This window comes from Somniosus microcephalus, chromosome 18, assembly GCF_052327205.1.
Source record: "Somniosus microcephalus isolate GS21.2 chromosome 18, FLI_Smic_1.0, whole genome shotgun sequence".
In the NCBI taxonomy this organism is placed as follows: Eukaryota; Metazoa; Chordata; class Chondrichthyes; order Squaliformes; family Somniosidae; genus Somniosus; species Somniosus microcephalus.
This window is the reverse complement of record NC_141004.1, coordinates 58,176,464-58,200,946: the sequence shown is the minus strand read 5'-3', so window position 1 is coordinate 58,200,946 and position 24,483 is coordinate 58,176,464. Positions and strand designations below refer to the sequence as shown.

At 45.4% G+C, this 24,483-nt stretch overlaps 1 protein-coding gene across 1 annotated transcript; it reads right to left on the bottom strand.

The window, feature by feature from the left end:
* Nucleotides 1-1,187: 1,187 nt before the first annotated feature.
* rps10 (ribosomal protein S10) lies at nt 1,188-23,071 on the bottom strand. The gene is made up of 5 exons (XM_086011532.1): nt 22,887-23,071; nt 17,312-17,486; nt 13,604-13,675; nt 1,777-1,832; nt 1,188-1,270 (listed from the first exon to the last, which is right to left on the bottom strand). Exons 1-5 carry the CDS (start codon nt 23,034-23,036, stop codon nt 1,232-1,234), a joined length of 492 nt encoding a protein of 163 aa, XP_085867658.1. The 5' UTR covers nt 23,037-23,071; the 3' UTR covers nt 1,188-1,231.
* Between the last annotated feature and the right edge of the window lie 1,412 nt (nt 23,072-24,483).

Below are 24,483 nucleotides of genomic sequence, written 5' to 3'. Positions count from 1 at the left end.
TCCATCCTTTCAAAACTACATAATACTCCAAATGAGGCCCAAAGGTGTTGTACAAGTTCAACATTACCGCCTTGCTTTCATATTCTATTTTTTTTAGCTACAATGCCAGGGATTTTTTAAAAAATAACTTAGCATAATCCACTTGCAATGTATTACAGGAAACTTTGGTTTATCCGGAGGTTGTATGGCCGGAAACTTTGCTCTAACGGCAGAAATCAGCAGCCGTTTTAGTTAGTTTTTTTTTCTTCTCCTCGCATTCTGTTAACAGGCAGGCTCTGGAAAGCGTCTTTGGAGCTTCGCAACAGCTTCAGAGACGCTTCAAGGTACGGGCCGAGTGTTTACGAGCTGTTGCTGAGCAACAGTGTTTGTTGTCAAATACGGAGATTTTCATCTCCGTATGCTTCAACGTTGACTTTGCATATCCGGCACTTTTGATAGATCGGCAACACGCTGGTCCCGGATATCAGAACTTTTCCTGTACTTCACATTCTCATACATTGAACTGCATCACCCACCTATATGCCCATACTGCTAGCCTACCTGAAGTCTTTCATAATCTTGTCAGGATTTTCCATCGGTCCCTCAAATTATCAGTAAATGTTAAATTGCTCCCTTTTATCTGCTTGGTGTCCAGATACACAGGTCATTAAAGTGTGGCAGCACAAGTGGATTGTGACATTAAAAAAAAAAAGAGAATCCCTGGCTTTGTAGCTAAAGGCATAGAATATGAAAGTCCCCATCATCATCATATCTATAAAGTAAGAGTGGCCCCAAATAGAAACCCCAGTGAAACATTATACATTTCCAGGCTGAAAAGATTCTTTTTACCATCGAACCTTTGCTTTCTGCCCTGCTCGTCACTTTATCTATATGGCCATATTCCAATCCATGCCTTACTGTTTTATTCCTGACTGTTGATTGGGATTCCACCAATCAACCTGATGTTAAAAAAAGACAAATTTACCTTTCATAGCCAGGCCTCATAGTTCTAATATTTAATAAGTCTTTCCCTGAATGAAAGCTTAGCATGGTCACTGGTATGATCAACGGAGTTTGCACCCCCCCACCAAAAAAATCAACTCCGTTAGACAAAAGAAATATTATGTACAGTCAAACTGCTATGCAAGTCAAATAAAACAGACTAAATGCCCCATTTGAGTATAATGAACAAGGAGTATGGAAGCAGGTTAATGTATTTCAATTGACTTTATTTTACACAAATTGTACACATTTATTGAGGTTGTCCACGACCACGGCCAAATCCGCCTCTCTGTAGAACAAACAATGCAACTGTTAGCAATTTGCAAACCTCTGAAACACATCACCAATACAGCTTAGGAAAATACTAACTCATAATTCACTCAAAAACCTTGTTATAAAACCATACAACAAAACTATGCTAGTTTACCATCCTCATATTTATTCAGTGTAGGGAGAATACATAATATAGTTGTAAGCAAATTAATAATGTTTCAGTAAATCTGACTTTACTCACAATATTGTATGCAAGGAAAAAGATCACTAAATTTAGTACTTTACTGGAACAATCCAATGGTTGTGAATTATTAAAGCATAATAACTACAAAGGTGTGATTTAAAAAAATCATGTGTGATAAATACAACTACAAATAACTTAACAATGGACAGATTCTTTTACATTGCATACCAACAGACTATTTTTTTGCTCTAGGCCTGTAAGACATGGTCTTAATTTCCTTGGGCCACTGGATCAATAACTTTCAAATTCATTTTCCCAGCTGGAAAACCAATACTTACAAACTGGAATTCTGTAGCTGCACCAGCACCAGCTTCAGCCTTCTTGTCTGAACCAACTGTAACAAGAGGAGGAGCAAAGGTAATTTATTACTCTGTTCCTGCTGGGATATATCAAAACATCCATGGATTTTATTAAACAGTATATAATTTAAAACCCAATAGCACTCACTACTTTTGAATCAACGTCCACCCTGGGGCACCCACTTGTGGCGATGGCCTAGCTAGCAACTTGAATTAGCAGCCTAAGACCAGATGTCCATTCCTGAAGTAAATCTCACCCAGAGACAGGTGAAGCAAGGCAATCTAACCTCACCATGCTGACCCAAGCAAGTACAAAAAAGATTGGATTCAGTTACCCTAAAATTAAAAAAGGGACCCAAAGGCTCTTTGGTATCCAACAACCTTAGGATTTCATGGGATGCCTGTCCCAGCCCTTCTGGTGGCTCACTATCCAAAAGCTCTGCACTTCCCCCAAGCTGCTATCTGACGGAGGACAGGCCTTCGGTCTCCAACAACCATGGAACTGCATGGGATGCCCCTTTGGTGACTCACTATTGCTGGCAGCATGGTCCAGGGATTGCACCTATGGTTGAATGGCAGGTCTCATGCTGCTGCCCACACGTGCCTGTCTCAGCCTTCCAATACCCGACAGACCTCAACCTTTAAAATCCTACTGGCACACTCAGTATCAAAGCAAGCAGCTGATCAGTGAAGAGGAAACACAGGTGCTGTCTGATAGTAGCCCAGATCTCAGTGGGTGCAGCAAACGAAGCACCTGATTCAGCATTGAAAAAAACAGTTGTTCAACCAAATTGGAGAAGGGGCGGAGAACTCGCAGAAAGGACCAGTGACTTCAGTGGAGTTACATGTAGTGGACCTTGTTAGATCCGTGGTTCAATGGATAAATAATCACACGGATGCTGTACATTAACAAATAACAGGTCTTTACTGGAGGAGGGTAATCTCTAGACTGGGGGTACAGAGGCATGCGCAAAGCTTATATACCGGTGTGGTCACTACCGGTACTACAGTATACAGGAGCTGTAAAAGTAGTTCTGACTTAAAGGCACATACACTACAATTCCTCCCCTTTTAGATTAATACCCCCTAATATTCAAATAACAATTAACATTTTTACATGTATATTAAACAACAAAAGTCCATTTATAGATTCAGTCTTTGGGGCGGCTTCCTGACCCTTTCGGGATAGCGCCTTTCCAGAGGTTCTTGTTCTTGGTGCAGAGGCGATTCTGACCCCTTTTCATCGGGTAGTTCATCGGGTTCCACTGCTACTGGGTCTGAAGTAGATGCTACCGGTATGTCGGGTTCATCCCCAGGTACTCGAGACATGGGGTTGACGCGTTCCTGTGACGCTAAGATCTGATCGACGTGGTGTCTCACAATGTTCTCCCCGACATCCACTGTGTACATTAATGGCCCCTGCCTTGTACATATCGTTCCGGGTTGCCACTTCTCTGTTCGATAGTCACGGGCCAAGACTGGTTGCCCTACATTGAAGCTCCTTGTCGGCTTCTCATTGATGTGCTCGAATTGTTTGTCCTCAACATTTCTTCGCACATTTGGTCTGAGCAAGTCCAGATGAGATCTCAACCTGCAGTTAAAGAACATCATGGCCGGGGTCTGGTTGGTAACTGCATGTGTCGCGTTTCGGTAGGCTAATAAGAAATTGTCCATCTTATGCTGTAGTGGAATTTCATCATTGCACATGGCCTTTATCGCCTTCTTAAAGGTTTGTACGAACCTCTCAGCCAATCCATTTGTGGCTGGATGATACGGGGCGGATGTGTAATGCCTTACCCCATTCCTTTTCATGAATTTTTGGAACTCGTTGGACACAAACTGGTCCATTATCAGAGCAAATCTGCTCTGGCAAACCGTTTCTGGCAAATATGGTCCGTAGGACTGCAATCGTTTTCTCTGTAGTGGTTGAAGACATTTTTATCACCTCAGGCCACTTTGAATGAGCATCCACTGCTATTAAGAACATTGAGTCCATGAATGGACCAGCGAAATCAATTTTTACCCGTTGCCATGGAGAGGAGGGCCACTCCCATGGGTGTAGAGGGGCATGTGGTGGTGCATTTTGGACCTTCTGGCATCCTAGGCAGCTCTTCGATTTGTTGATCGATTCCCGACCACCACACAAGCCCTAGCAAGGCTTTTCATTTTCACTCCCCCCAGATGACCTTCATGTAGCTCATTTAGCACTCTCTCCCTTAACTTGGGTGGAATCACCACTCTGGATCCACACATCACTGTCCCCTGGCATACTGACAGCTGTTCTCTTCTGGATGAGAATGCTGGCAACAGTGAGTTGCCATGTGTTGGCCATCCCCTCACCGTCAATTCATATACCCGTGACAGCGTCGGATCATTGCGGGGCTCCTTCTCTATATCCGCGTTTGTTACTGGCAATCGTTCAATTATCGACGAATAAAATATCTCGATAGGGTCCACTGCTGGTGCTTCCTCCACAGTAGGCAGTGGCAGGCGTGACAGCCCATCAGCGTTCCTATGCTATTGCGTGCCTTTATATTCTATTTCATATTGATTCGCCCCTAGAAACAGGGACCATCTTTGTAACCGCTGTGCAGTCATCACCGGAACGCCCTTCTTAGGATTAAAGATGGAGACAAGTGGTTAGTGGTCAGTTAGCAAGGTGAACTTCTGCCCATGCAGATAGTGGTTGAATTTTTTTACTCCCCATACTAGGCTGAGGGCCTCCCTGTCAATCTGGGCGTAGTTGCGCTCGGCTGAGGTTAGTGACCGAGACGCAAAGGCTACTGGCCTCTCCAACCCGTCTGGGAATTTGTGCGACAGCACCGCTCCAATACCGTAGGGTGATGCATCACATGCTAAACGAATTGGTAGTGCTGGGTTGAAATGGGCCAACACCTCTTTTGATGTGATCAATTCTTTGCACTTCTGGAAAGCTCGTTTACGTTCGTCATTCCACTTCCATGGTACCCCTATTTGCAGTAGGGTGTTCAGCGGGTGTAATACCGTAGACAAATTTGGTAAGAACTTGTGGTAATAGTTTACCAGCCTGAGGAACGACCTCAGTTGTGACACATTTTCCGGTGCTGGAGCCTTGACTACTGCCTCAATCTTGTCAGGGGACTTATGTAACCCCTCTTCATCGATGACGTGGCCACAATACGAGATCTGTTTCTGGAAAAACTCGCACTTGTGGCGATTAGCTCATAGCCCATACTCCTTTAATCTGGTGAGCACCGTCTCCAAGTTGGCGAGGTGATCACCGTCATTTTCGCCCGTGAGCAAGATGTCGTCCAAATAACACTGGGTCCCTGGAATCCCTTGCAGGACCTGATCCATCGCCCTTTGCCAGATAGCCGGAGCCGAGGCTACTCCAAACACCAGCCGGTTGTATTGATAGAGACCTTTATGAGTGTTGATCGTAAGGTAATGTTTCGAAGCTTCTTCTACCTCCATTTGCAAGTACGCCTGGGCTAGATCAATTTTGGTGAAGCGTTTACCTCCAGATAGCGAGGCGAAAATATCCTCAATTCGTGGAAGCGGATATTGCACCGTGTGAAGGACTGGGTCCACTGTCACCTTAAAATCCCCACAGATGCGGACCTTTTTTGGTTCCCCAGGCGTATTACTCAACGACCTCTTCATTACAGAACGATGGGTGTAGCCCACTCGTTCCAGTCCACTTTGGACAGTACTCCTGAACGTTCCAACCCTTCCAGCTCTGCTTCAACAGCTGGTCTGATCGCATAAGGCACTGGTCTGGCCTTCAGAAACTTTGGGCTTGCATTTTCCTCTATTTTAATCGTTGCTGTTATTCCTTTTAGTGTTCCTAGTCCCTCCTGGAACACTTCTTTTGCGTCAGTTAGCATTTTTGAGTCGTCCAGGTGTGACGTCGTCATCCTTTTTGGCCTCAACCTTCAGTGCCTGCATGGAATGCCAATCTAATTGTATCTTCCGGATCCATTCACGTCCTAGCAGTGGTGGTCCTCCATTTGGCAATACATATATATCCATTTTAGGTATTTCCTGGCCTTTGTATATCACTTTCACCCTTATTTTTCCTTTGGGGTAGACTTTTTGCCCCGTATACGTCTTCAAGACAATCTCTGTAGCTTTCAAGGGTATGTGTGAAAATAGCCGCTTGTAGTCTCTTTGATTTATGACTGTTAGAGCTGACCCTGTGTCCAATTCCATTTTCACTTGGACTCCGTCTATCTTGAGTGTAACCCAGATAGTCTGGTGATCTTCCATTTCGGTTACCTTATGTAGTTTCAGACAACCCAGCTCCTTGCTTCCGGAGTCTGTGTCACTTTTCTGTTCGTCTGAACCACTGTCCATCACCTGGTGTACCTTTTTGTACTTCTCCTGTGGAGATTTCTTACTGTTGGTTTTCTTCCCAGACCTGCAGACTCTTGCTATGTGTCCTGCTTTCCCACACTGTCTGCACACTTGGTCCTTGAACCAACAATCTTTCTGGTCACGTGTTGTTCTGCCGCAGTGATAGCACTTCCCTGTTCCATAGGACATTTCATTGGTGCCATATTCTTGCGGTCTCCGTTGTATCTCTGCAGCGCCCCTTGCGGCTGCTTCGTGTGATACTGCCATACTGAAAGCTCTGTCCAGCGTAAGGTCCTTTTCTGATAGAAGCCGTTTCTGGGTTCCTTCACTTTGTAGCCCACACACAAACTTGTCCCTTAACGTGTCTGCTAGTCCCGCTCCAAACTGGCAGTGTTTCGATACCTTGCGCAGTTCCGTTAGGTACTCAGCATTGCTTTCGTCTTTGTGTTGGTTCCTTTTATGGAACTTAAATCGTTCTGCTATCAGCAGCGGTGTGGGGTTTAAGTGGTCCTGTAGGATTTCTACTATGCTTTCAAAATTCTTGTTTACCGGCTTCTCTGGGGTTAGTAGATTTTGCAGTAACCCATAAGTTTTTGCACCCATGGAATTTAACAGAGCCAGTGCTTTATTAGCATCTGGCACTTCATTCGCCCTGCAGTACACCTCAATACGTTCCACGTATGTCGCCCAATCTTCGACTTCATTGTCGAACGTAGAGATACTGCCACTCTTCGGCATCCTTGGGTGTGAGTTAACTATCACCAATGGCGCCTCCCGCGCTTCCCCTTCTTCTCCGCTGACACAAAATGGCGTCTCCCGCGCTTTCCTTCCTTCCCGCGCTCGCCCTTCTCCGCTGCGGCTTCTTAAAATGGCGTCTCCTGCGCTCTTCCTTCTTCTCTGCGGCTCAATGGCGTCTCCCCTTTCTTCGCCCCGCGGACCCTGTTCAGCCCGTGAGCACTGGCTGTGCTCTGCGCGTTCTTCTTTTGATATTTTTCGACGCCACTCAGTCTAGAACCCGGCTGTTTCTTACCCTCTCTCTCTGGTTTGTTTTATTTCCCTCGACGCCGCTCGGTGTTCAACCCCCGGCTGCGCCCTGCGCTCTTCACCCTCTGTCTTACCCTGTCGACGCTGCTCGTCTCTCTCTCCGCCGTCGGTCGGCTCCAGCCGCCGCTGCCCGGGAAAGGTCTGCGCTGGACCTGTCGTCAGTCTCTTACTGCTCGTTGTGGCTGGGGAACCAAGCCCGGCTCTCCACAGCCTCCCCTGCGAAGTTGGATCTCTGCCTGACTGCTGGGCGGTTGCTCGTGGTCGACGCCCGTGTTCCTGGCCTCGACTATTTTTTTATGATGTTGCAGGTAGATTCGAATCGACACTCGTCGCCACTGTTAGATCCGTGGTTCAATGGATAAATAATCACACGGATGCTGTACATTAACAAATAACAGGTCTTTACTGGAGGAGGGTAATCTCTAGACTGGGGGTACAGAGGCATGCGCAAAGCTTATATACCGGTGTGGTCACTGCCGGTACTACAGTATACAGGAGCTGTAAAAGTAGTTCTGACTTAAAGGCACATACACTACAGACCTGAAGCCTGCAACAGACCCATTCTCAGTAACAATTTTCTAGATCAGCCCCCGAAGTTTCAATAATCTGACTACAGCACCCTTCTAGATCAATCAAGATGCCCCGAACTCTCTACCATGAGGCAGCACTGTCCTTGCTGGTACAAAAAAGTTACCCTAAAATTAAAAAAGGGACCCCAAAGCTCTTCTGTCTCCAAGCAGCTATCTATAGTGCAACATTCCCCAGATGGAAGCAAGATACACGACCCAAATAGAATGACATTACAGAATAGACCCACTGCACAGTAAGTAACAAATAGGCATGACTACAATGGCGAGCCCCAGAAACTTCAATCCTCATATAGGGATGCACACCTACAGCACCCAAAGGTATGGAGTCACTCATCGCCCCATAATCTGCAAATAACCCACGCAGCCACATGACATGCAGAATACAGCCACAACCACCGTCAAAGCCCTACTCCCAATAGCATAATAGCATGGGAGACTCCAGAGTTGACTGTGCAGGAGTGGAGGGAGAAGCCATTACAGGAGGTGCGCTGGCTGCATCAGGACAGGTAGGAATGAAAACAGAAGTTTAATCGATGGAGATTCACAATACAGAAGAGGCAGTTGAGCAAGATGAACTAGTCAACTTTGCTGACCACCAGAGAGGTCAAGGAGAATCAGAAGGGAGAGCACACTGGGTTCGTGGTCACAAGCAACGTCATTAGTGACTTGACCAAGGTGGTCTTGGTGCTCTGTGAAGATTGGAAACCAAACTACAGTATAAGGATTTGAACAGGGAATGACAGGAGAGGCGACAGTGCAACTGGGCGAGGACATATTCAAGAGCCCTAGCCAGGAAAAGGAGATTAGAGGTAGGGTAATGGTACAAGAGGATGGAGGGACCAAGGCTGTTTTTTGAGCAGAGGTGATGATGGCAGTTTTAAAGGGCAGGGGATTAGAACCCAAGGAAAGGGAGCTGTTGACTATATCCTCAAGCGTTGGACTAATTGGATAAATACTTGAAGGAGAAAAAAATTGAGGAATATGGGGAAAGAGCAGGGGAGTAGAACTAACTGGATTGTTCTTCAAAAGAGCTGGCGCAGACTTGATGGGCTGAATGGCCTCCTGTGCTGTACTATTCTAGAATGAGAACTTCACAACAAGGTCAGAAAGAAGCAAACAGAAATTCGGAGCACTCCAATGAGCCCGAGAGCTGTGTCCACAAAAGTTACAGTTACAACAAACCTGACCCCGCAAATAACCTATCCTCATCAGCGAGATCAAGACTGACTTATGGACAACCTTGACAACAGAGTGAAATGAAAAACAGTTGCATCTTCAGGATCTGGGAAGGCCTTGAAAAAAGAGCGGCAGGAAATTTCACTGCATGCCAAAGATAGCATCACGCCAACACAGACATAAATATCACCCACCCAAACATTAAGGTAACTAACCAACACGCTTCACAACTGCTTTTAATACACACTTTCAAAAAGTCAGATCAGGTAAGGATGCAACCCATAGTTGCACGAATTCTTCCCGATCTGATAGGAGGCGGCCCGTGCACGACTCAAGATTCCACTGGGGCCAACAACCTGCTCCCCAATCTGGCACAAAGAGCTCACAGTGAGCTCAGATCTCGAGTAAAGAAGGACATTACCAGGGGACAGGGGCGAGATCTTGTCTTTTCAACAATTGATGTACAAATTCCACCTTGCTCTGCAGGATGTGTTTAGGTACCTTCAATCAAGCACTCCTTCCAGGAGCCGGTGATGTGCATTTCAGCAAGAACCAACCCCCCTCTAGAGTTATTAATTCTCAACCCCCACGATACCCGGAAATGTTTATGTCCTCTGTGCACTGCACTAACTTCCATTGACAACTATTGAAAAAGGGCCACAAAATAGACACAGGTAACTACAGTCCTATTACGCTCACCCCAATTCCATGGAAAATAATGGAATCAAGTGAACTCAAAAGATTACTGTATGACAACCAATTAGTAAACAGCAGTCAACTCACTTCAGAAGGGGCAAGATCCTATCTGACCAACCTTCGTGATACTAGTCAAGAAACAACCCAAGTGGACTGTGGCAAGCCTGCAAATATTGCTTACTTAGACTTACAAAAAGTATTTGATAACAAAAGGCTACTAGTTGAGCTCAAAACAGTGGGGGGGGGGGGACTCAGAATAAAACTGGAGAATGGATAAGAAATTGGCTTAGGAACAGAAAACAACTTGCATTTATAGAGCACCATTAACGTACTGGTTACAGGAATCATATTAAGGTGGGGTAGGGTGGGGCGCCTCAGGGCTCAATGTTGGGACCACTACTGTTTCTAAATTACACCAATGACTGATTCAGAACCTTAATACAAATTGGTCAAATTTGCAGAGGACACTAAGTTAGATGGGGCAGTGGAATCAAAGGCAGTAGCTCTGAAATTACAGAACAAGTTAAACAAAATGCTTTAGTGGGGAGAATGGCAAACAAAATTTAGCATGGACAAGTGTAAAGTATTGCACATAGAGTAAGTGTCTCGCCCAATTTTCCTTCCCATGAACAGTGTTGAAACAGTTAAGTTGAAAGACCCCCCCCAGGATTTTTAGACTCAACATGTTCAACCAATGTAAAGCAGCAATAAACAAAGCCAACAGAACATTAAACCACATAACCAGACCAGGAAAGGTCAGAGGATGTTGCGATCAAACTGTAGAGTACTTGGGTCAGATCACACCTTGAGCACTGCTCTTAGTTCTAGTCCTCAAGAAACAAAGGAGATGTTCAAGCTCTGAAGGCAGTGGAGACCCATGATGCTAATACTAATGTCGGGGCTCAGTTTGACGAAAGGAGACATCTGAAAATTGATCTTAGAGCTATAAAATGTATTTACAGGAATGTAAAACATTAACCTGGAAAACTGTTTTAAATTAAAATGTAGTACAAGGGGACACAAGTGCAAACAAAAATTGTATATTACAACCAAAGGAACAAACCCAGACTCCAGCCGCCTAGTTTCCAGATTAGCAGGAGGCTATTGCTGACACCAGTCTGCTCAGAAAGCCTCATGTAAACTAGTGGCCCCGATGACAAGAGTGGTACTCCACATTTGCTGACTCACTAAGGGATGCACTGTTCATAACTGATCAATTATAGTTGTATGGCATTGTTGAAGTCACAAACCTAGATCCTAACTTTACAACCACCACAAAAAGTGTTGTTTTTAAACTAATTTTCCCAACACCCCCATCTAGCTGAATCCACACTAGCTCCACATCAAATTTAATTCTCAACTATCTGGCAGCATGCCCAATTGTGATCCAGGACTCCCTAATTCAACTGCACACGTCAACACTGGACAGGGTCTGGCTTGGCTCTAACAGTTCAGTTACACAACTCTTGCTGTATAAGGCTCACATACAGGTATTTCCCTTTGTCTCGATGAGTACAGGCACCATCCAGTATTACTTAGTCACAGAGAACCAAAAGGTTCTAGGTTCCACCCCAGCAGTGCAGTTAGCTGATCTGAAGCTAGGGGAGGAAACAGCAACACCAAATACCAGCAGTGCAGTTAGCTGATCTGAAGCTAGGGGAGGGAACAGTAACACCAAATACCAGCAGTGCAGTTAGCTGATCTGAAGCTAGGGGAGGGAACAGTTACACCAAATACCAGCAGTGCAGTTAGCTGATCTGAAGCTAGGGGAGGAAACAGTAACACCAAATACCAGCAGTGCAGTTAGCTGATCTGAAGCTAGGGGAGGAAACAGTAACACCAAATACCAGCAGTGCAGTTAGCTGATCTGAAGCTAGGGGAGGGAACAGTTACACCAAATACCAGCAGTGCAGTTAGCTGATCTGAAGCTAGGGGAGGAAACAGTTACTCAAATACCACCATTGAGGCAACTTTTTAGCCACCGACGGAAATGGAAATGAGAGCTGTCCAATGGCTCAGTCGCTGAAGACAAAGCCTAGCCAAACAACACAAACCTGAAGGTCCCAGCTGCAATGTCCTTTCTGTGCGAGTTAGTGGATCTCAGCTGGTGTAGCAGTAGCACTATAACTGGTCCGACACTATTAGACCACTGCTTGTGGACTATACCTTAGCATGAGTTGTCACCTCCTGAAGCAAGGTGAGAAAGGTAGAATCCATGCACTTGTTCCATATGGAGCTTCATTTAAAGTTAACAGGATTCACAGATAAAGCCCCGACAGTGCAGGATTTTCAGTTTCTGTTCGCACTAACAGACAAGCAACTACACACGATGGTCCTCGGCTTCCATTCCAAGAAATTTACAATGGTACGCTAGAGTCAACTAAAGATTAAAAGGAGCATTCACTCCAGTTCAGGTTTGAATTTGGACCCATGACAATAAGTTCATACAGCAAGAGTGTGAAAACAAGGAATAGTAATTCCAGTATTCTTTAAAAAGGCAAGGGAAGGCATTAGCTGGGCTGAGTTCATTATTTGTCAAATTGATCTATTAACACTGAATTTAAACAATTTAAAAAAGAGCAGACAATTTTTGTTGTTACGAGCTGCTGTTCTTAGAATGTACAAATTAGTTATTCATATACTGATTTATAGTCAAACAAAAGGGGAAAGCTTTTTAGAACATAAGAAATAGGAGCAGGCCAGTAGACCATTCAGCCCCTCGAGCCTGCTCCACCATTCAATAAGATCATGGCTGATCTTCTACCTCAACTCCACTTTCCTGCACTATCCCCATATCCCTGGATTCCCTTGATATCCAAAAATCTATCGATCTCTGTCTTAAATATATCCTCCCATCCCAGGAATCAGTCTGGTGAACCTTTGTTGCACTCCCTCTATGGCAAGTATATCCTTCCTTAAGTAAGGAGACCAAAACTGTACACAATACTCGCGGGGTGGTCTTACCAGGGCCCTACATAATTGCAGTAAGGCATCTTTACTCTTATACTCAAATCCTCTTGTAGTAAAGGCCAATATAACATTTGCTTTCCTAATTACTTGCTGTACCTGCATGTTAACTTTCAGTGATTTGTGTACAAGGACAGCCAGGTCCCTCTGAACACCAACATTTCCCAATCTCTCACCATTTAAAAAACTCTGCTTTTCTATTTTTCCTACCAAAGTGGATAACTTCACATTTCTCCACATTATATTCCATTTGCCATGTTCTTGCCCACTCACTTAGCCTGTCTATACCCCTTGAAGCCTCCTTGCATCCTCCTCACAACTTACATTCCCACCTAGCTTTGTATCATCAGTAAACTTGAATATATTACATTTAGTCCCCTCATCCAAATCATTGATGTAGATTGTAAATCGCTGAGGCCCAAGCATTGATCCTTGCGGTACCCCACTAGTTACAGCCTGCCAACGCGAAAATGACCCGTTTATTCCTACTCTCTGCCCGTTAACCAATCCTCAATCCACGCTAATATATTACCCCCAATCCCATGAGCCCTAATTTTGTTTAATAACCTCTTGTGTGGCACCTTATCGAATGCCTTCTGAAAATCCAAATACAGTTCACCACATCCACTGGTTCCCCCACATCTATTCTGCTAGTTACAACCTCAAAAAGCTCTAACAAATTTGTCAAACACAATTTCCCTTTCATAAATCTGTGTTGACTCTGCCCAATCCTATTATTATTTCCTAAGTGCCCTGTTACCACGTCCTTAATAATAGGTTCTAGCATTTCCCTACTACTGATGTCAGGCTTTTGGAGTTCCGGAGGGGAGAGAAACTTCAAGTTCTTTGGCGGAACTATATCCAACAATTTGTTCCATTATACATGAATCATATGCCTAGATTCAGAACACACGAAAACCAGATTCGGCCGCATTATTAAGTTAGACATTAACCACACAATATTATTGTTAACGATCAATAAGCTGTGCAAAACTTACGGGGAGCAGTCCGCCTGTAACTGTCTCTGTCAGTTTCACCGCGAAGGCGAGCTGGACGGTCCTCACCCAGACCTGCAAAAAGGTTCATAATGTTACTACTATAGACCAGTTCCTAGATTTTTTTTAAAGTCAGTGTTCTGGTAGCTGCAACTACAACACAAATTTGCTTTAAAGACAAAAGATTAGAAAGAATGAGCTTGCATTTATATAGTGCTTTCCAACAGGAAATTCCAAAGTGCTTCACAAACAAAAAAGTACTTTTGAAGTACAGTCAGTGTTGTAATATATGCAAACACACCAGCCAGTGTGCACCCAGCATGGCCCCAAAACAGCAAGGAGATAAATGACAAAATATTCCATTTTAATGGTGTTGGCTGGTTGAGGGATAAATATTGATCAGGACACCGGGAAAATTCCCCAGCTCTTCTTTGAAGAGTACATCTACCAGAGAAGTGAGATGCGGCCACGGTTAATGTTTCATCCAAAAGACCAGTGCAATACTCCCTCAATAAGTGTTAGCCTAGATTATGCGCTCAAATCTATGGTGAGGGACCTAAACCCGTGACCTTCTGACACTGGGGCGAGTGTGCTACCACTGGGTCATGGCTGACATTAAAATAAGAGCTGAACCATTTGTAGAACTACAGGGAGCCAATTAATATTGAAGCAACAGGTACACAAAGCACCCACCTGAACAACAGTAGGGCTAATTGTACAATTCGGCCAGTGATGCAGTAGAAGATTTAGACCAGGGGTCTGGGGATCTTCATACTGCAAGCCTAGCTCATCAGTCCAAAAAACCCAAGTGACTCATGGAAGAATGGGGAAATTCAAATAGTAACGAATATGAAGTTACTTAGCTTAGGGCGAGAATGCTTAGATATATTTTTTTATTCATGCAATTTTAATTTATTTTTTAAGTCTGTAACATTGCTTGAACTGGGTATTTTGCATTGTCAATGTTCATTAGTGGCCCGCAAGGTTCAGTGGCACACAACAAAGTGGCCCTAGATGATAAAGTTTGGACAACCCTGATTTAGATGGGCAGAATCTTGGTGTAAAGTGTGTTCTAAGATTACAGCACACGAGGAGACGGATTTATACTGCATTTAAACATTTAATATCGTGCCTTGCCACATTTCTCAAGAGATGACTCAAAGAACTTCATGTACTGTGAATTATTTGCAAACCCAATAAAGATTTGTTTGACAAACAGTCTGGCCTAAAGATGCAATATACTGGTATCACCACCAAACCGGAGTGGGCCTTTGGCGTAGCGGTAGCATCCCCGCCGCTGGGCCAGACGGTGTAGGGTTTCGAACCCCACTCCAGACAGTCCCGGCAAGTGGAGTCGGAGCTCCGGCTCTAAATTCTGGGTTGACATCCAGCGGGATACTTGCGTCCATGGGTGTGGGTGCCCCCCCCCCCCCCTCGTATGGGTTGTGGGAGCCCGTAAAACCCTCCCGCCATAAGACTAACCACCCTAATGGCTGGTACGAAGATGGTTACGGTCACGGAAGGAGCGTTAACGCGGCTAGAAATCCTTCCACCACTTCATACAGTTCCCCAAAGGGAACAGTGTGAAGACACGTACGACGACGACCACCAAACTAGGGCACAACACAAGTATGAAACATTGGCAAAATAAGTTAAGCATCATGTACTGCCAATCATAGCTTCACCTGAGTGACCAAAGAATTTTCATATCTGGGGAATACAAAATCTCAACTTTGAAATACTACTGATCACAGCTAAGCTCAAGTTATTTGCTTCCTTCCTTCCTGTACTGTATACAATCTATGACCAGAATAGGCTGCAGATCTGTTAACTGGCCTTCAGCAATCCTTTCTGAGCTGGCTACTTTGAAGTGCATGAGGTGTTTGGGTAAAATGTTACTGCTTGTGGGGAAGCATCTGGAGATTGGATCTCACAGGCAGCAGCGGATCTGACTTCACAGAACTTTTGAGCACCAACCTACTGTACTGCCATTTATATTTGTAGGGCAGCATGGTACACAGCCTTAATAAAACGCCTTCCCTCCAAAGCTCGACACAAGTTCACAATCTTTGCTTTGCTCTGCTCTCAGGAACGGCACGGTGCAGACACCGGGCACGTACCACCACAAAGGAGAGCTACTCCAAACACTGCTAGCAGTTGGGTTACACAGCATTAGTACAGGTCCAGAAAGCTTCCCATTTACTCAGGATACTGAGGCACTAGGAGAGTAGGCCATTCAGCCCCCTCCCTACCCCAAGCCTGTTCCACCATTCATGGCTGATCTGTAGCTTAACTCCATCTACCCACCGTGGTCTTGTAACCCTTAATACCCTTGTCTATCAAAAATCTATTCAGGTCATTGACATGAAACGTTAACTGTTTCTCTCTCCACAGATGCTGCCTGACCTGCTGAGTACTTCCAGCATTTTCTGTTTTTATATCAGATTTCCAGCATCCGCAGTATTTTGCTTTTGTAAAAATCTATCAATCTGTTTTGAAATGTTCAATTGATCTAGCATTAACAGCTTTTTGGGGGGAGCAAGTTCCAGATTTCCACTGCCCTTTGTGTGAAAAAGTGCTTACTGACATCACCCCTGAACAGCCTAGCTCTAATTTTAACATTATGCCTCCTTGTTCTGGACTGATTAAAATATAAATTTAAGTCACAACCACCACCCTTATTATTTGTGATGACAACACCACTTTATTTTGGTTTACATCAACACATGACAATAACAGGGAGAAGGCCGTCTTGAGATGGATGTATAGGAATCTTATTACACAGGCACTTTTGCCATTTCAGCTGGAAAGCGAGGCATAATATTATAACTCTGAGAATAGCCATTACCAATTACTGCGGACTCAACGTTACTATAAACAAAATGTACAAAAATATCAACAGCTTCTCCTTTGTGCCTGGGGCAGCCAGGGTAGCAATTCTGCACTTTTGATTCCTATCTATCCATCTGATCTTCCTTTTCTCTGTCCCCAGTTCATTTTTCCTGACAGTGAGCCAGGGTGAATGTGTTCACCGGGCCCCATTTGACCTCAAGTTTAAAAAGACCAACAGAAGACTTGACAGACAGTATATCTGGAAAGAAACACCCCAACGAGAAATCTATAGCCAGAGCATATTTCCCGATGGTATTGCTTTAACACAAACTAACGAAATAGCAGTAAAAGACTTGCATTTACATAGCACCTTTCACGACTTCAGGAAGTCCCAAAGCACTTTACAACCAAGTACTTTTAAAAGTGTAGTCACTGTTGTAATGTAGGAAACGTGGCAGCCAATTTGCACACAGCAACCTCCCACAAACAACAATGTGATAATGACCAGATTATTTGTTTTTTAGTGATGTTGATTTTTAGGGATAAATATTGGCCAGGACATCGGGGATAACTCCCCTACTCTTCGAAGTAGTGCCATGGGATCTTTTACATCCACCCGAGGGGGCAGACTGGGCCTCGGTTTTAACGCCTCACCCAAAGACGGTACCTCCGACAGTGCAGCACTCCCTCAGTACTGCACTGGAGTGTCAGCCTAGATTTTTGTGCTCAATTCTCTGGAGTGGGACTTGAACCAACAACCTTCTGAACTGGAAACTCAAAATGGATTATAAAGTGCTGTGTTTAAACATATATAATTGGAGCTCCTGTCAAGCTTGTATACTTTTGCTAACTGCAGATTAAACACCGGTGAAGTTTTACCTTTAGGCCTTGGCCTGGCAGTCTCCGGACGGGTCTGGCGACGTAGTGTAGCAGGAACAATTTCTGGAGGAAGGTGAAGGTAGTCACGCAGGTACTGGATGCCCTCGTTAGTCAAGTACCAGTAGAAGTGTCGCCAAGCAAACTGCTCCTTTACAAAACCACGAGATTTCAAAGACTGCACATCAAGAAAGAACAAGTTAGTATCAGGTTTTTTCAACTGCTTTCAGTGTCTCTGGTATACAACTTGTCTTACAAAATACAATTCCTTCATGCTTAACACATATTACAGGATTCTGAATCACTAGCTCCAGTAAAGCACACTAAAGAGGGACCAACATGCAGCTTTCAGGCAAAAACAGGAATCTATCCTTTTGTTCTAATATCCAAAGTATGCTTTTCCTTGTTACCACTCATATATTGTAGCGCATAGGTTTGCAATCTGGCTTCCCTAGACCCGAGGATGAGGTAGTCCACCAGGCCAGCAGATTTCTGTTATCAACTGTAGGGTTTTAAACTTATTATTTCTGTGCTGCATAATAATTTTTTTTTAAACTCTGCCATGATTGCACCATATTCCTTTGGTAGCTAACACTGTGTCTTTCTGAATTTATGTAAGAAATCACACAACACCAGGTTATAGTCCAACAGCTTTATTTGAAATCACAAGCTTTCGGAGCGCTGCTCCTTCTTCAGGTGAAGTGGAGAAATGCATAAAGACACAGCTTATATAGTCCACGGACAACCTCACGATGCTTCACTTCTCCAGCTTCCACCCTAACCACGTTAAAGAAGCCATCCCCTATGGACAAGCCCTGCGAATACACAGGATCTGTTCAGACGAGGAGGAACGCGATGGACACCTACAGACACTGAAAGACGCCCTTGTAAGAACGGGATATGACGCTCGACTCGTCGATCGACAGTTCCGACGGGCCACAGCGAAAAATCGCATAGACCTCCTCAGAAGACAAACACGGGACACAACCAACAGAGTACCCTTCGTCGTCCAGTACTTCCCCGGAGCGGAGAAACTACGCCATGTTCTTCGCAGCCTTCAACATGTCATCGATGACGACGAACACCTCGCTAAGGCCATCCCCACGCCTCCACTGCTCGCTTTCAAACAGCCGCCTAACCTCAAACAGACCATCGTTCGCAGCAAATTACCCAACTTTCAGGAGAACAGCGACCACGACACCACACAACCCTGCCACAGCAACCTCTGCAAGACATGCCAGATCATCAACACAGATACCATCATCACACGTGAGGACACCACCCACCAGGTACATGGTACATACTCATGTGACTCGGCCAACGTTGTCTACCTCATACGTTGCAGGAAAGGATGCCCCGGAGCATGGTACATCGGCGAGACCATGCAGACACTGCGACAACGGATGAATGGACACCGCGCAACAATCACCAGGCAGGAGTGTTCCCTCCCAGTCGGGGAACACTTCAGCAGTCAAGGACATTCAGCCTCCGATCTTCGGGTAAGCATTCTCCAAGGTGGCCTTCGAGACACACACAACGCAAAATCGTCGAGCAGAAACTGATAGCCAAGTTCCGCACCCATGAGGACGGCCTTAACCGAGATCTTGGGTTCATGTCACGCTACATGTAACCCCACCTGATGCAGGGTCATCCAGACTCGAGTCGACATTGGCTTGTTCTCTCTACACAGATGCGGCCGGACCTGCTGTGATTTCCAGCCAAAAAAAATGCTTTTTGTCTGTTTTTTTGTTTTTCATACAGACCCCAGCATCTGCAATATTTGACCCCTTGTGACCCCACCTCATTGTTCTTTGATGTAATGTTTCCCTGACTGACCTGTTTGGACACCATTCACACCTTTGACTGCTGTGATTCTCTCTCTGCCGAGGTGTGACTAATGGCAGTTGGAAAGGTTACCTGTAAACATCTGACATGATTCTCTGACTATATAAGCTGTGTCTTTATGCATTTCTCCACTTCACCTGAAGAAGGAGCAGCGCTCCGAAAGCTTGTGATTTCAAATAAAGCTGTTGGACTATAACCTGGTGTTGTGTGATTTCTTACATTTGTCCACCCCAGTCCAACTCCGGCATCTCCACACCATGGCTACTATCGACACCACAAACTGCCGGCTCAAAGTGGAGAGGATCTCCAAGAAGATCGCGCATATCGACACAGACATCAAGTTTCTACAGAGATGCAAGAAAGCAGACAAGATCCCGAAAGGACTACAGATCACTAACCCACTCAAGTCGACCTACAACACAGACTACGCTGAGAGACTCTGCCGTCGTACCTCTCGCACACTCCTCAACCATCTCGTACACCAGCTCTACAGCAGACGCCACAACCTCGAAACCGAGATGGAGTCCATGTTCTCAGCCTGTGCTCAGGACGCAGCAGACCAGCTACGAGACACCGCCAAACAAACAAGGCAACAGAACTACGCTACCTACATGCACACCAAGAACAGGAAGCTTGAGAAACTTGGCATCACCAGCAGCAGCAACCAAGCCTCCCCCGGTACCACGGTTGAAACCACAGGGAAATCCATCGTCAACCTGTCCGACCACACCCTTCAACCAGACGAAATTGAAGTTCTCAGCCAAGGGCTCAATTTCTGCCCCACCACCAAAATGGACCCCATCGGTCACGCGGCAGACACAGAGGAATTCATCAGGAGAATGAGGCTCCGGGAATTCTTCCACAAATCCCAAGATGTCAGCAGTGAACCCAATGAGACAATCAATGATCCGGACCAGCAGACAGAGGGATCCGCAGTGCAGCAACCGAAGAAGAAAGAGTCAAATTGGACCCCTCCGGAGGGTCGCTGCCCTAAGCTTGACATGTATGCTCAAGCTGTCAGGAGATGCATCAATGCCAGATTCATCAGCCGCACTCACAAGACAGTCCAGAATGTCACCCGAGCACAACGCAACGCCATCCACGCTCTCAAGACCAACCGCAACATTGTCATCAAACCAGCAGACAAAGGAGGTGCCATCGTCATACAGAACAGAATGGACTCTTGCAAAGAGGTATACCGACAACTGGACAACCAGGAACACTACCGACAGTTACCCGCAGATCCGACCAAAGAACACACCCGCCAACTCAACAGACTGATCAAAACCTTCGATCCAGACCTTCAAAGCATCCTACATGCTCTCATCCCACGTACTCCCAGCGTGGGTGACTTCTACTGCCTCCCAAAGATACACAAAGCCAACACACCTGGACGTCCTATCGCATCAGGCAACGGAACCCTGTGTGAGAACCTCTCTGGATATGTCGAGGGCATCCTGAAACCCATCGTACAGGGAACCCCCAGCTTCTGTCGCGACACTAGACTTCTTACAGAAGCTCAGCACCCACGGACCAGTTGAACCAGGAACACTCCTTGCCACGATGGACGGCTCGGCACTCTACACCAGTATCCCCCACGATGACGGCATCGCTGCGACAGCCTCAGTACTCAACACCAACAACAGCCAATCTCCAGACGCCATCCTACAACTCATCCGCTTCATCCTTGACCACAATGTCTTCACCTTCGACAACCAGTTCTTTACCCAAACACACGGAACAGCCATGGGGACCAAATTCGCACCCCAATACGCAAACATCTTCATGCACAAGTTCGAGCAAGACTTCTTCGCTGCACAGGATCTCCAACCAACGCTATACACCAGATACATCGACGACATTTTCTTCCTATGGACCCACGGCGAAGAATCACTGAAAAGACTACACGATAACATCAACAAGTTCCATCCCACCATCAAACTCACCATGGACTACTCCTCAGAATCAGTCTCATTCCTGGACACACGAATCTCCATCAAAGACGGACACCTCAGCACTTCACTCTACCGCAAGCCCACGGACAACCTCACGATGCTTCACTTCTCCAGCTTCCACCCTAACCACGTTAAAGAAGCCATCCCCTATGGACAAGCCCTGCGAATACACAGGATCTGCTCAGACGAAGAGGAACGCGATGGACACCTACAGACACTGAAAGACGCCCTTGTAAGAACGGGATATGATGCTCGACTCGTCGATCGACAGTTCCGACGGGCCACAGCGAAAAATCGCATAGACCTCCTCAGAAGACAAACACGGGACACAACCAACAGAGTACCCTTCGTCGTCCAGTACTTCCCCGGAGCGGAGAAACTACGCCATGTTCTTCGCAGCCTTCAACATGTCATCGATGACGACGAACACCTCGCTAAGGCCATCCCCACGCCTCCACTACTCGCTTTCAAACAGCCGCCTAACCTCAAACAGACCATCGTTCGCAGCAAATTACCTAGCTTCCAGGAGAACAGCGACCACGACACCACACAACCCTGCCACAGCAACCTCTGCAAGACATGCCAGATCATCAACACAGATACCATCATCACACGTGAGGACACCACCCACCAGGTACATGGTACATACTCATGTGACTCGGCCAACGTTGTCTACCTCATACGTTGCAGGAAAGGATGCCCCGGAGCATGGTACATCGGCGAGACCATGCAGACACTGCGACAACGGATGAACGGACACCGCGCAACAATCACCAGGCAGGAGTGTTCCCTCCCAGTCGGGGAACACTTCAGCAGTCAAGGGCATTCAGCCTCCGATCTTCGGGTAAGCATTCTCCAAGGTGGCCTTCGAGACACACGACAACGCAAAATCGTCGAGCAGAAACTGATAGCCAAGTTCCGCACCCATGAGGACGGCCTTAACCGAGATCTTGGGTTCATGTCACGCTACATGTAACCCCACCTGATGCAGGGTCATCCAGACTCGAGTCGACATTGGCTTGTTCTCTCTACACAGATGCGGCCGGACCTGCTGTGATTTCCAGCCAAAAAAAATGCTTTTTGTTTGTTTTTTTGTTTTTCATAGACCCCAGCATCTGCAATATTTGACCCCTTGTGACCCCACCTCATTGTTCTTTGATGTAATGTTTCCCTGACTGACCTGTTTGGACACCATTCACACCTTTGACTGCTGTGATTCTCTCTCTGCCGAGGTGTGACTAATGGCAGTTGGAAAGGTTACCTGTAAACATCTGACATGATTCTCTGACTATATAAGCTGTGTCTTTATGCATTTCTCCACTTCACCTGAAGAAGGAGCAGCGCTCCGAAAGCTTGTGATTTCAAATAAAGCTGTTGGACTATAACCTGGTGTTGTGTGATTTCTTACATTTGTCCACCCCAGTCCAACTCCGGCATCTCCACACCATTTCTGAATTTAGGCAAAGGTGTCCCCAGGACTGTATCAATATCGGGAGGAATGACATAGAAATGATAGAATGCTGTAATGAAGATACTTCTGTCGTCACTCGAGCTGCTGCAGGTAGATTCTTCGTCCTCTTTTTAAAGTTTCCTTCCCTTTTCGATTGCTGCTATGGCTACAAACGATGAAGTAGAGTTCAATATTGTCCCTTGTATGAATCTCAGGCTACACTCCCACTACTCTGGAATGGAATAATGCAGGACAGCATGCAATCATGCCGAATTGGAAATAGCATACATGGCTGAACTTGCCTAAGCTTTTGTTAGAAATACGATACCTGCATGGCTTTCATTACGTGCAGGTTAGGGACGTTCTTGTCTGCCAGCTCTGGATGTTTTGGCATATGCACATCCTTCTTGGCCACCATTACACCCTCCTTGAAGAGGAGCTCATAGATAGCAATACGGTTCTTCTTCGGCATCAACATCTGAAATAAAAACAGAACTAGGTTCCTCAATATTTGAATTCCACAAAATCAGCCATGGCTCAGCTGGTAGCGCTCTCGCCCGATTCACAAGGTTGAGAGTTCAAGTCCCACTCCAGAGACCAGAGCACAAAAATCTAGGCTGACACTCCAGTGAGCGCTGCACTGTTGGAGGTGCAGTCTTTCAGATGAGACTTTATACCGAGGCCCTGTCTGCTCTCTCAGGTGGATGTAAAAGATCCCACGGCACTATTTCGAAGAGCAGGGGAGTTATCCCCAGTGGCCTGGCCAATATTTATCCCTCAATCAACATCACTAAAACAGATTATCTGGTCCTTATAACATTGCTGTTTGTGGGAGCTTGCTGTACGCAAATTGGCTGCCATATTTCCTACATTACAACCATGACTACACTTCAAAAGTACCTCATTGGCTGTAAAGTGCTTTAGGACATCCGGTGTTCCTGAAAGGCACTATATAAACACAAGTCTTTCTTTTTCAAATCATCAGCTGATCTCTCCCAATATTAAACCTAACCATATGTATACATTCAATACAACTTTTCATACCTTTTATATTATGCATTTGGTAAGTATGTCCTAAAACTTATTATACTACTGCTGAGAGCTGCATCTTGTCTTCATTTAGCTTCAGTGTGAATTTGTTGCCTTGAAGACAAAGTAAACTAATCACAATGGATTACGCTGTCTTTCAGTTTATTAGTTACATTTGCAGATATATGATCTATCTTGAAGTTTGAAATATATAGTGTAACAGGACTACTACACAGAGTGAACTTGAGAACACAAAGACTGCAGCCAAGTTATGATCTTTTGGAGACGAGTAGAATCGCGGTTTTTTTGCTACTGGCTTTTCCCCCCCCCACTGTTCATAGTGTACATTATATTAAATGCTCAGCATCCACTGTTACAGGAACTACTGTACAAGAGGAACACTTTATGCTGGTGATGCCCAGAAAATGTCAATTAACTCTCAACATTAATGCTAACAGCACAAAATAAACTAAACGAACTTCTTTCCAGCCACAGTACGTTTTACGGAAACATGTTACTGTAACTTTTACGCATGGAATTGATGCAGCCTGAGGCCTACCCTCTCTCTACATCATCACTGCCGGTAAACAACTTGTAAGTTATCCAAGAAACATGTATGAGGTTTGTGAAAATGATTGCATGAATAAATACAAATGACGTAGACGAGCCATTATTGAGCTGCTGAAGGTTAAAGCCAGTGGGATGTTAGAGATATTTAAGGATTGCCATAGTCGCGGTTGACATACCTTACTTCTTTTAATGGGCCGACAGCGCGAAAAGACGGAGCATGCGCACTCACAACCTCTTCCTCCTTCAGCGAGGACCCGCGTATGGAGGCCGCGCTGGACGCCTGATTCAAATTAAACGTTTTTACTTTGGAACAAACTTTTTTTTAA